The 12,378-nt window shown below is 39.3% G+C and overlaps 1 protein-coding gene across 1 annotated transcript; it reads right to left on the bottom strand.

Moving 5' to 3' along the window:
- Positions 1-1,973: 1,973 nt before the first annotated feature.
- LOC146314095 (breast cancer metastasis-suppressor 1-like protein-A) lies at positions 1,974-11,588 on the bottom strand. Its single transcript, XM_084737963.1, has 10 exons — positions 11,302-11,588; positions 10,981-11,071; positions 8,695-8,822; positions 8,325-8,404; positions 7,990-8,086; positions 6,620-6,709; positions 6,409-6,473; positions 6,278-6,317; positions 5,884-6,013; positions 1,974-2,931 (listed from the first exon to the last, which is right to left on the bottom strand). Exons 1-10 carry the CDS (start codon positions 11,435-11,437, stop codon positions 2,814-2,816), a joined length of 975 nt encoding a protein of 324 aa, XP_084594089.1. The 5' UTR covers positions 11,438-11,588; the 3' UTR covers positions 1,974-2,813.
- Positions 11,589-12,378: the final 790 nt, after the last annotated feature.

The following is a 12,378-nucleotide window of genomic DNA, read 5'->3' as shown; positions in this document are numbered from 1 at the left end:
TGCCTTGAAATTATGAGTTTTCTTCATTTTCTTTTTCTTTTTCCTTTTTTTTTAAACATTGTTTTAAGTTTTGCCTTCATAAACACAAACTGGACCAGTTGGAAAATTGAAACGATGCATCATCCTGGCATCATTTTGTTTCAGGAACCAGACCTTTCAGTGTGAACCCGCCCTCTGCTCTCTATTGCATATAAAAAAGAATTGTTGTTTATGTGCAGGTTTGACTCTCTTCAAAAGATACAAACAAAATCTTTAATCAGCTGTACATGCATTGGCACAATTTCACGTTTTCTTTTTTTACTTCTAATGTGGATAAGGAACGAGAATTCATAAAAGTGGTAAAAAACAAACAAACAAACAAAAAAAAGTAGAAATGGAAAAACAAAACTTGCAACAAACTATTAAAAGTACTTCTCAGTGAATGCCACATCAGGCTTCACAGATGCTTTGTTTATGTTTATGATATAATGTTGCAACCACTTCTCTTTACAATACTATTGGCAGGTAATACTTTGAAAGATGAATGCGATGTTGAAAATATAAAGCACCGTAAATACAACACAAAGCAAGATCCCCTCCATCGAATCAAGCATAATTTACAAAAACACAAAAGGTTCGATTGGACGGATTGTTCACACATAAAAGAAAAAATCTTTTAACTTTGCTTTCTCATTGTACTGTTAACACGTCAATGTTGAGGAACATTTTTACTGACAGCAAGGAGGAAGACAAAGGGGAACAGGGAAAGAGAAGTGACAGTTGAAAGGGAGAAACGTAGACAAGGGGAGAGGACGGGTAACAGGATATACTTTTGATTTTTCAGAGGTGTAACAGTTACACTGCAGGACTTGATAACCAATCCTTTCAGCTATTATATTCACTGCACACATAAAATGGCCTGAATAAAGACAAAAACATGAAAAATGGCACTATGAATTACAGATCTGAGGCAACTGGATCCTGCCTTCAATGTTCAGTTGTAGGCACTATCAGACGTATGGCAACATGATAGGAGACGGGAGGAAGAATCACAGTGAAATAAAGACAAAACATACAGTTGTTACTATATACAGGGCACCTTCTATTACTGTATGCTTCAGTTACAGCTTTAAACCTTTATGTTTTGCTTAGTGCATGGGGCTGGCCTCGGTTTGAACCTAAAGGGATAGTTATTTTAAGTGGGGCTGTTAGAGGTCCTAATCGATAGTCTGTGTATTAACTGCAGTAGATGACGATCCACACGCCTGCAGTTTGGAGAGCAGAGAGGAGTGTCAACAGGGAAGCTAAGGAATGAAGTGCAATGGACAGGGTCAGCAACACAAGGTATTTTAAAGCTACTACGAGGAGTTTTCAAATGGGTATGAAATAGTCTCAATTTATTACTGATGCCTCAAACATAAGTTAACAAGACCATCTGCAAGATAGTCCACATAAAACCAAACTCCATAAGCAAAATCAGTAATTTTACCTTGCAGAACACAGGAGCTGTTGGTCTCCCATTGCCGTGATTGGTTGGTTTGTTTGCACGATTGCGTGACTTTAGTGAAGCCAAACTAACCTATTAAAACACTGAAGTCACACAAAAACAAACCATCAGAATGAGAAAGCGGCAGACCAGCAACTCCAGTGTTATCCAGTGCTATGAGGCAAAATTACTGATTTTGCCTACAGCGTTTGGTTGGTTTGGAGGTATCAATATTTAGCTTGAATAATGATTATTTCTCATCAGAAAAGGCTGCTTAAAAAGTAAAGTCTGGGCCTCTTTTTAAATAGCTGAAATACCTTTTTCTACTGACCCTGTCTACAGTGGTTCATCGCTAAGCTTCCCTGTTGGTGCTCCTCTCTGCCTCTCCAAACAGGAGATTCTTCGAACGACACCTGCTGTAGGTAATACAGTCTCTATTGATAAGTACCTCATACAACCCCACTTTGAATAATACGACCAATCCCTTTAAAATATAGTGCTGTGAAAATCACAATAAAACACCAAGAGATCATTTCATACAGTGGTTCCCCAAGTGGATTCCAACAAAACCCTGGGGTGTTCTCGAAGAGTAGTTTCATCTCATTAAGTTCACAATATAACCATTTACTCAAAATTGATTAATCATTCTCCGTCTCCATATTGACACTTGTGCAATTGTTTTTACTAAATCAAACACCTCAAGCTGGGCTCCCTGGGGATCCTAATACAGATTTATTAGGCTCTACAGAGCATGAAATTTCATATCTAACCCGGTGCGTCCAGAGAGGCAAATCAAACACACCGCTGATGCCGTCCTCACCTGGATCAGGGTTTGTCACGCGCTCGTTCATTGACCCGCTTCAGTCCTCGGTACAGAGTAAGGCTTCACTGCATTGATTTTAATAGTTCAGGGCTTCTTTTTATGTTTTTCATCAGTGTAGGCATCATATTGTCTCAGAAAGGCACGCGACTGAGCTCCGCGGTTCACAGTTCGACACTGCTCCGGCTCTTCGCCCTTTGTTTTTTGTTTTTTTGTTTGTTTTTTTTGTTTTTTTTTAGCAGCACTTTGCATTGATCTCCGTTCCAGAGAAAATGACACTTTGTGACCTTGTCAATAATATCAACATACATACATATTTACAGGTAAGTTTGTCTCCTTAGAGTAACATGGTCAGATAAGACAGTTTCTTTTTTGTTACTTATACACAGATGATGTGAGCTTGTGTGTGTGTGTGTGTGTGTGTGTCTGTACATATGGCAGGGATGTAAAAAGATACCACACAGAAAGGAGACAAACAGAAACACAGCAGAGATGATGGTCTTTGCCTGTATACATGTGTTTTTTTTTTTACGAGTGCTTGATGGTGTATTTGCCTTTCTGCAGCTGGGAGATGTACAGCTTTGACTTGGTGCCGTCCAGCCGCTTGAACCACACCTCATCGTTGTTGACGGTGGTGATGATGGCGCTGCGTGACACAAACGCACAACAATGTTAGCGAACAATCCATTCCCAGTCCTCACAAGCAACACAGAGGGTATGCATGAGACATCACAGTACACAGAAGACACCACAGTCGACAGTCAGTGTTTGCCATCATGTATTTACATGAGAAAATTTCCATGCAAAACTTGGGTTAAGTGGCAAAGATATCGTAGGATTGAACATTCAGTAAGATTTTTAACAGAATACCTTCTAAAAGACTGTGTGATTGAACCTAGGGCTGCACGATATGGTAAAAAAGTCATATTGCAATTATTTTCATTGAAATTGCAATTGTGACATGTGATGCATTGTTTGCATTAAATTTTCATGTTCACTGAAAAATAAAAACTATTAAAACTGTGATGATGTGATAATTATTGAGGTCCGTACCAAACATATTTTCTTTCATCTGGAGAAGAAGATTTTTAGGCCAGGTCATCTCTGCAGCACTACAGTACCTCTTTATGAAGCTGTTTTCTCATACATTTTTTCTTTTATCAAAAAACTGAAAATCGATTTGGTTCTGGTTCTGCTATTTGGATACTGCACCAGCGATTGCAATTAATTGCACAGCTCTTTGAATTGAAACATTAAGACATTTTTTCCCCCAAAACGTGTCCACAGATGACCGGAATCTCAGTTCAAGCATTTATGAATATAATGGGGTTGCCAAATATGACTAGGGGCCAAGAAACAACTTATATTAACAATGAAAACCATGAATAAAACCATTTCATATACATGAACCAAACACGCCATTCATAAACATGGCTCTCTAGACTCTGTAAAGAGAGAGAGATGAAAAAATACAGTGAGAGACGAATCTAATAAAAGATCATTCCTTTAAGCAATATATTCCATTAGCCACTGATTGTTGTAATACTGAGTTTCAGCCTACACAGCACTCTGTAAAATACCTATTTATATCTTTTATGTTTATATCTTTTATGTGGTCAACAGGAATCATTTCCCTGTGTTTAGGTACTTTTCATTCTTTCTGAAATAGTGCTATAGATGGATACCACAATTCTGCAAAAGGTTTGGACATAATGACAGCAACACTGGTATTGTTAGAAAACACAAACACAATTGATGAAATTGCACCAATTTGCTGTTCTTTTCACCGACAGGTCTTTTCGAACGATGGAGCAGGCAGAAGTATTGTTATGGACAAAAGTGATGTAGGTCACGTCTACATCAATAACTGTGGGTGTAGAAATGAGGTTTGTATCGAGATTTATAAGAACTGGGGGATGTGTATTCATGGCTTTATAAATCTTACAGTAAGACTGCATGTGCACATTTCTGTCTTTGTGCACACACAGTCTGTCCCAAATCCACGTTACATACTAATTCTATACAGCAGGGCGGGAAATCCACACCAGCCAAAAGCCAAATGCTCATAAAATATGAAAGTGGCTGGTAGGTTTCAAACACAAAATCATGGTTTTCAAACTACTTAGTGGCTGGTGAATTTGCACTTTTATCTGCCAATGGATGTTAATATTTCATAGAGTTAATTTCCCACCCTGCTATTCAGTACAGACTGCAAACTAATCATCACAGTGTTCTATTTAAGCAGTTAGTTTACAAAATAAATCATCAGCATGTCTTTATTTTTGTTCCCCCAAAATCTATTTAGAGTGGTTTCTCTAAAACCAACAATTTATTGCATCTATTTATTTTTTCAGCTCTGACTACGTCCTCCATTTCCTGTGTGCATTGCATTGTGGGAGAATACTATCCAGATCGATTATTGCCCTGCCTCATTATCACCTCTAATAAGCATAAAGCATTTTTACAACATAAGAACTGTTTTTTTCCTTTTAAATCCAATTACTGATAAAATAAATTCACTGAAAAACGTGTTACTTTGGCTCAGATGCAGCTGCCTCTCTGTCTGTAATCCACTCTGTGCTCTCACTCAATGTCCCGCCCACACTTCTATCTGACTATTAATTAGACTACTTTATATACTGCTGGGTAACTTAATCTATGATAGTACATCGTAACTGTTCATAACATTTACAAATATAATATTTTGCCTCTAAAATGTTGTGGACTGGAGTTATAAAGTAGCAGATAATGGTTATTCTATTTTTTTTTTTCATTTTTACTGAAACTGTGTATCAGTTCCAAATATTGGTTATTGGTTTCCTTGATTACTAATAATCAGCCTCTTCCCTGAAAAAATAGTTGATCCTATTAAAAACCAACTTATAATTAGTATGTAGTTTGGAGTTGGGACAACAACACATTCGGCCCCCAGTATCTTTCCTGGTGTGGAGCTACACACACACACACACACACACACACACACACACACACACACACACACACACACACACACACACACACACACACACACACACACACACACACACAGAGAGGAATGGAGGAATAAAGTGCATAAATGAACAATTCCCTCTTGTGTAATGATGATGATGATGGTGTAGCTCCCATAAGTCGTCCATTAAGTTGAGATCTGGTGAAGGAAACTACATTTCTTTCTACATTTTAACATCCACAGACTCATTCAGAGCAGCCGCCTGTTGTGTTTGTGTTTCTGCTACGGGAAGGTGGTGGTGTGATGTAAAAAAAAAAAAAAAAACTGACATCAATGCGTCCCCTCTATTCACTGAGCATCCTGTCCTGACAGCACGCAGGGCAGGACGCACAAAGAGCAGAATGTGGAATCACAATCATTCAGCCTAATACTCACATTGTCTCTCTTTGTTTAAATCCCTCCACGATCATTTCCATTACAAATAAATGCATCGTGTGACCACAGCGTCTCAGCCACATACACTCACACAATGAGTCACAAACATTTGCAGATGAGTACACACATCATTTAGTGTTATAACTCACACACTCATGATTACAAAGAGCTTTTTAACTCTGCTCCCACACACACACACACACACACACACACCTAGTCGGGTACTCGTCCTTCCTGTTGATGCAGATGGCCTGTCCCCTGCAGTACCATTGGTTGTCATAGAAAAGTCGACCGTCCTCGGAGCGCGCCACATGGTGATGTCTGTCAGGCTTGACTGCAGGAACTGGAGGGAGAGAATCAGAATAAAAAAGGGGAGTGAGGAAGACATGGGTAGCTGCAGTTAAAAAGAAAAACAGCACAAAATATGACAAGGGAGAACAGGGAGCAGAACAAAGACAGATGAGGATGCAACATTGGTCTCCTTTTCAACTCTGAACTCGAGTACTTTTAGCTCAAAGTATTGAATCGACCTCTCTGTGCGACTGTGGGTCGATCGCTGCACTCAGCCAGCTATTGACTGTAACCGAGGATGAGGAGAGACTCTTACCGTCCACCTTCACCCTGTGTGGCCCCAGCGATGCCATCGCCTGTGTGAGGGGGAGAGGAAAGAGACTGAAAAGGTCAAATCACAACACAGACACATTCACCGGGTGACTACTCTGTCCGTTTCCAAAATACCTTTCTTATCGCAGTCCAGTCTTCAAGAATATCCAGATCTTGCAGCATGTAAACAATATAAGGCCGTAATAGAGCGGTTAAGGAAAAACACATAGAGAAGTGGCGGTAAACATCTGTCTTAACAGCATGTCACTGAGGCGCCACAGCGAAAAGTGGTGCCGATGAATGATGGGAGGAACGTGACAAGGACAGGGCGAAGGGAAAAGGATATCAGAAACAACAACAGGCTTCTTCTTTTTGACAGGGCAGAATGGGTCTTTCTTCTTGTTTTTCCGTGAGTGCAATCCATCATTCCACAACTCTGGAAACAAAGAGGACAGATTAGACAGAACAGAGGCTCGTCCTTCTCAAGGCTATTTGTCTCATATTTCACACATCTGGTTTTTAGATTATGAGTGCAAACTTTATATCTTGTCTGTAAATATATTCTTGAATTCACAATACACATATTATTCATGAAATGTACCATTTATCTTCTATTGAACATTTAATGAACAATTTTTGTTTTTTATGGGAGGGGGTCAAAAATATAAGCCACATAAAAGTGATAAATGTCAGATGGGAATCTGAAGGTTAATTTTAACTGCAGCTCAACATTCAAGTCATAATTCTGTAATAAACATGTTATCTTCACCCAAATTGAAATAAAGAAAAAACTTCATCTTACTCCACATAGATCCAGTAAATATGACACCACCCGTCGACATCAGTTGAGAAATAAAAGTTAGTGTTTTTTTAATCCATAAAAAATTCCAGCTCCCCCATTTACATATATTTGTTCGCAGGTCAGTCTTCAATAAAACCAACTCTACCATCTCTATGGTAAAAATGTAGCTTACGTGTAGGAAGTTCCTACGAGAAACATTAATCATTGCTGCCCTCTGGTGGTCAGGAGTATTAATAACTACTATCAGTGCTAAGGGGTACAATACTGTTTATGGTGTTAAAAAATAACACATTTATTCTGCATGGGAAAAAAACATGTTTTTTGCACAAAAATGGGATTAGCACAAAGTGGGAATGTCTTTAGGGGAGACTTTGTACCTGTAGAACCATTTTCATGCAAATATCTTGAGGCAAGAGGTTGAGGGACCCCTTTGAAAATGACTGTGCCATTTTTCCCTCGCCAGAATTTTGCCTAATTTTGGAGCACTATTTTGTCCCCTTCCTGATAAGCTAGCATGACATGGTTGGTACTGTGTTCTTGGGTCCTTTAGGTTGTCTGCTTTCATATGACTCCAGAATCTTCACTCTATCTCGCAATCTGAGCCAACTACAGCCTCTGAAAGAGAGTAATGCTGGCGAGGACATTCCCATGGAGTTGAAAAGGTTAACAGATTTGTCAGTTGAAAGATTAATCATTTTACTTATTGTTCAATGATACAAAATATTTACTAATTACTGCTTTACAAAAAGTTATGTGAGGAATACTTTTCTCTGTTTCATAACTACATGAACTGGATACTGTGGGTTTGGGGGATGGTGGCCCAACCTCTAATGGATTTTACTGAATAAATTATGAATAAATCGATCAAAACAATATTATTTTACACACTTGTTGGCCACAGCCCTAGTTGGTACCTGAGGTAATGTCAATACTGTGTCTGTCTTCCTCCAGTCTTCTTATTTTCTCCTCCAGTTCACTCTGCACAGTGTCAAACAGCAGCAACTTCTCACTCTGGGAGACAGAAAGAAGAAGGCAAGACACAGTGGTTGGAAAAGTGTCGTTAAATCATCTCCAGAAGGACCAGACTGAGGTTGGATTCAGTCTGTTTAGGTGGTGAGACCAAGCATCCTTAATTAGTGTTGCTTTCCTAAATTGTAAAAGCAGGAATCTATTTGAACATAATGTGGTTTGACGTGGAAAATGAAAACCTGACCTCACATGGGCACTGAATCATTTGTGGACTTCTTACCTCCCAGTGTTGGCAGGCAGCCTGGATCTCACACTCATACTTGTTCTTCACTGACTCCAAACACAGCTCTCTGTAGATCCCTGTGACGACAACCATTTAAATATTACATAAATCTGAAGCAGTGGCCTTTAAAGTGCAAAAAAAAAAAGCACATTAAGTTTTGTTGTACAGTGTATTCGTTCCATATCATTAGACACCTGCTCCCTTTAGGTGAAATGCAATAATATGGTGCCTGAAAGAAAGAGCATCTTGTTTTTGTCCAACAAATCATCTTAACTCTGTCATAAGTGAAGTCAAAGTCAGTCGCATTTAGTCAGAAGTTAATATTTGAGTATATTACAGCAGCACCTGTAATATTACTTTGACCTACCAGCGACTTTGGTTCTGATCTGCATGTTCTCCTGCAGGTTGGCTAAAGGTTCTAGATACTCTTGGGCACAGCCGGCCATGACCTCCTGCAGCTTGATGTCAACCTGGCTCAGACGCTCCTTGTACAGCCTGAACAGCAAAAAACAAGAGGAGGCAAGGACATCAGTTCATGAGCTTAAACTGGTGTCATTTTAGCATTCAGTGAGCTGAAAAAAATCTGAAAATATCTTGTCCGCGAATTTAAAACGGTTGTAGTATATAAGAAATTGGAGGAAACTCAACTGGTCTTGAAGACTATGAAGAAAATAGCACAGCACAACAGAAGAGAGTTTTAAAAAAAAATCTCTCACTTGTCTGCACAAAGGAAATATTGTGTCCTTGTCTCTTGAAAACAGGATGCTGTGGCACATCTACAACAGGAGGCAGTTTATTTAATGCACCTGTCAGTGTGGCTGACGGTGTTTCAAATATACCAGCTGAGTTAAAATATTATGAGCCATTTTTTAAAACAGATTACCTTACTGGTAGAAAACACTGTATCTGACTACCAACACTGGCTGGAGGTTGATGTATATTTATCATACAGGTTCCTACTAGAGGTGCACAATAATATTGGCACATCACTGGTTTTGGTTGATAGAGACTTTGAAAGGAAATATTTGTGTCAGCCTGAAATGAGCATTTCTACTGGTACGACAGGCTGATAAGATGACCCTTTAATTATGCGCTGACCATGCAAGTATGTCTGGGGCGTGGAGGGTTTTTTTTTAAGTGTCCACAACATTTGCAATTATTGCTCACCGTCGATCATGCAAAGAGGAGCCAAATCCCATTCTTTTAACACTACAAATTTAATTGGCCGTCTCGAGAGCTGCCCCGATCATTATGACGAATTTCCGAAGAACAAAGAGATACAGGAGCGGGTCGAAAGAAACTGTCAGCAGTAGTTTTGTTGTTCTGCAGAGTGAATTTGCCAGTTTTGAAGAGCACTGTATGTTTTGTCTGCATCTCACAGCAGGCCATCATGTTAGGGGTAAGCAGGATAATATGTTAAAGGAGACATATGTAATTTCTACTGGCATATCATAAAATGACATGATATGTCATCTAGGGCTGCAACTAATGATTATCTTCATTGTCAATTAATCTACCAGTTTTTTCTAGATCAAGTTGTTTGCTCTATAAAATGTTAGAAAATGGTGCAAAAATGTCCTTTAATGTGTCCTAGATGACATCCTCAAATGTCTTTTGTCCACAACCCAAAGGTATATTAGTTTACTCTTCACAGAGGTCTTTAGTCCTCCTAAAGAAACCAGAAAAAAAAATCACATTTAAGAATCTTGAATTTAGACTGTTTTTTCTTCGTTTATAATCGTTTGATAGTTGATTAAATGTTTCATCTCTAATGTCATCAGAAGTTAAAGAAACATGCTAAGTTGAAATACTGGTTTCTCCAACAACAACGCTACAGCTAGCATGATCTCCTTGAAATGTCCATTCCGGTCAAGAATGACTGTTTTTATTTGCCTTCATAATTCAAAATAACTGTCAGAAATGGCACATTTACATAGATATATATTGACTGCCAAACTGCTAAATTTGATCGACATGCTCTGTCAATTCAAATCCTTATCATGGGCTGAATATGGCAAGAAAACTTCCCAAAAAGGTGTTTTTTTTCTCTCGTCAAAGACAAAATTAATTCTTCTGACTCATCAAAGCTAAAACTGAACGCCCATCTTATCTTGTCCATTCAAAAAGTTAGTGACAAGTGAAGTGAGACAGCTGTTGTCATGGATACAGGCAGTCTTATGTACATTTTAAATACAGATGCAGGCATGACAGGACGAACACTGATGGAATAATTAAGTTTACAGCTCTAACGATGTCCTAAGATAGGTTACGATAAGGTGTGAGGTCTGGGATAGGATAGGACACAGCCTTGAGTTTAGGAATTGTTTCTCTAATAAGAAGATAGGATTTTTCGTATATAGGACACTAAAGTTAAGATGGAACAAGCTCTTAAGATTTTTTTCTGTAATGAGGCCCCAGGGGCTTTGACAGCCAGCTGAACCTCTGGTACATTCATTCAACTGTCCATGTCCTTCTGAGCATCACCTACTTCTAACACTACTTTGATTACAAGGACAGACATGAAGGGTGACTGTAGAGAGTATCCCAAGCAGCCAGATGAATCTCTGGCACTGACCCTTGTCAGTGTAAGTTCTACTTCAACATTAGGTACAGTGTTAGTTCAGTGCAGACAGCAGCATGTGAAGGAACTTACTGCTCCTTTAAGTCAGTGAACTGTTTCTCCAGGGTGGTCATCTCATCCAGGCACTCCATCCTCCTCCTCTCACAGTCCTCATCATCCATTTCTGTCCGTATAAACACATGACAGGGTTGACATCTCCTCCATATCAACTGCTTTTATTTTCATCAACATCAGAGAATCTCCATTCCATATTCTAAGATATATCCACCCTCCCTGGTCAAAATGTCCATTAATTTCCAACAACAGCGGTATATCACGTTGAACCCATGCCTGACAGACATTATATTTGACGCTTTCAGCTGTGTGATGATATTTAAGGCCTATTTTTCCTACCCGAGCTGTCTCCATCTTCAGACACCGACGAGCTAACGGTGTCCTCCTCGTCTGTGCTGCTGCCGTCCTGCTCGGGAAAATCCACCTCCATTTCTTCGTGGTTGCTTTCTTTCTTCTCCCGGGAGTGAACCGGCATGGCGACCTTCAGATGGGCCGGTGTTAACGGGCTAGAAGGGCTGTTTCTTAATTTTAGCCCGAATAAGGAGGCAAATGTACCTCAGACAGCTAACCGGTTAGCTAGCTCGCATCTGGACAGCTGGTAATGCAAACATGGCCACCGTCAGCCAATCGCGGGGAGCGTTACTGAGGCTGTCCAATCAAATCCTGGTATGGGTAACCTAGCGCTATGGACAGAGCTCAGGGACTTGTAGTTCGTTTAACTTTTTCTGAAAACCTAATACATACTGTATGGGCAGGTGTGTCTACATTGAAATGTTTTTAGAGGAATATGGAAAGTCATAGACCTTTTTTTACGGCAGTCATATTGATATGAAATAGTCAAACACAGGTGTTATCAGGGATACTAATTAAGGTCCTGCTACATTTAGCCTAACAGTTTTTCCACTTAGCATGTGCACAATAGCACCACCCTAATTCTGTTTGACCTGAAGGGAGCCTTGATTAGTATAATTTGTCACACCTGTGTTTACTCTAATATTTGATGTCAAAGTGGCTGCTGTGAAAAAGATATATACAAAGAATAAAAAATGTAGGTGACCACACTAATATTAACAAGGGGCACTGTACACCTAATCAAATCATATATAAATGCATGTCATCGCTTTCACTTATCTCCAAAATGTCAACTTTTCATGTCCTCAACTAAATTTTTCAGATGAACCAGTGGCTTTGTAAATTGTTTATTTGGCTTCAGAAATAGGAGAAGTGTCTCAACTCATACAGGAGCATTACCTCCATCAGTTTTTGCAAATAAAAAAAAAAATCACAGAAGAGAAGAAGTGATGAGAAGTGTTTTTTACAGGGCAGACAGAGAATGGAAACGATGGATGTTTCAGAATTATTTCAGACGGATGTTACTGGGGGTTTAGGCTGTTTGTGTTGAATCAGTGCTACCAG

This window comes from Lutjanus erythropterus, chromosome 15 (assembly GCF_056507025.1).
Source record: "Lutjanus erythropterus isolate fLutEry1 chromosome 15, fLutEry1.hap2, whole genome shotgun sequence".
Lineage (NCBI taxonomy): Eukaryota > Metazoa > Chordata > Actinopteri > Lutjaniformes > Lutjanidae > Lutjanus > Lutjanus erythropterus.
The sequence above is the reverse complement of the archived record's forward strand: the minus strand, read 5'-3'. Positions and strand labels throughout refer to the sequence as shown.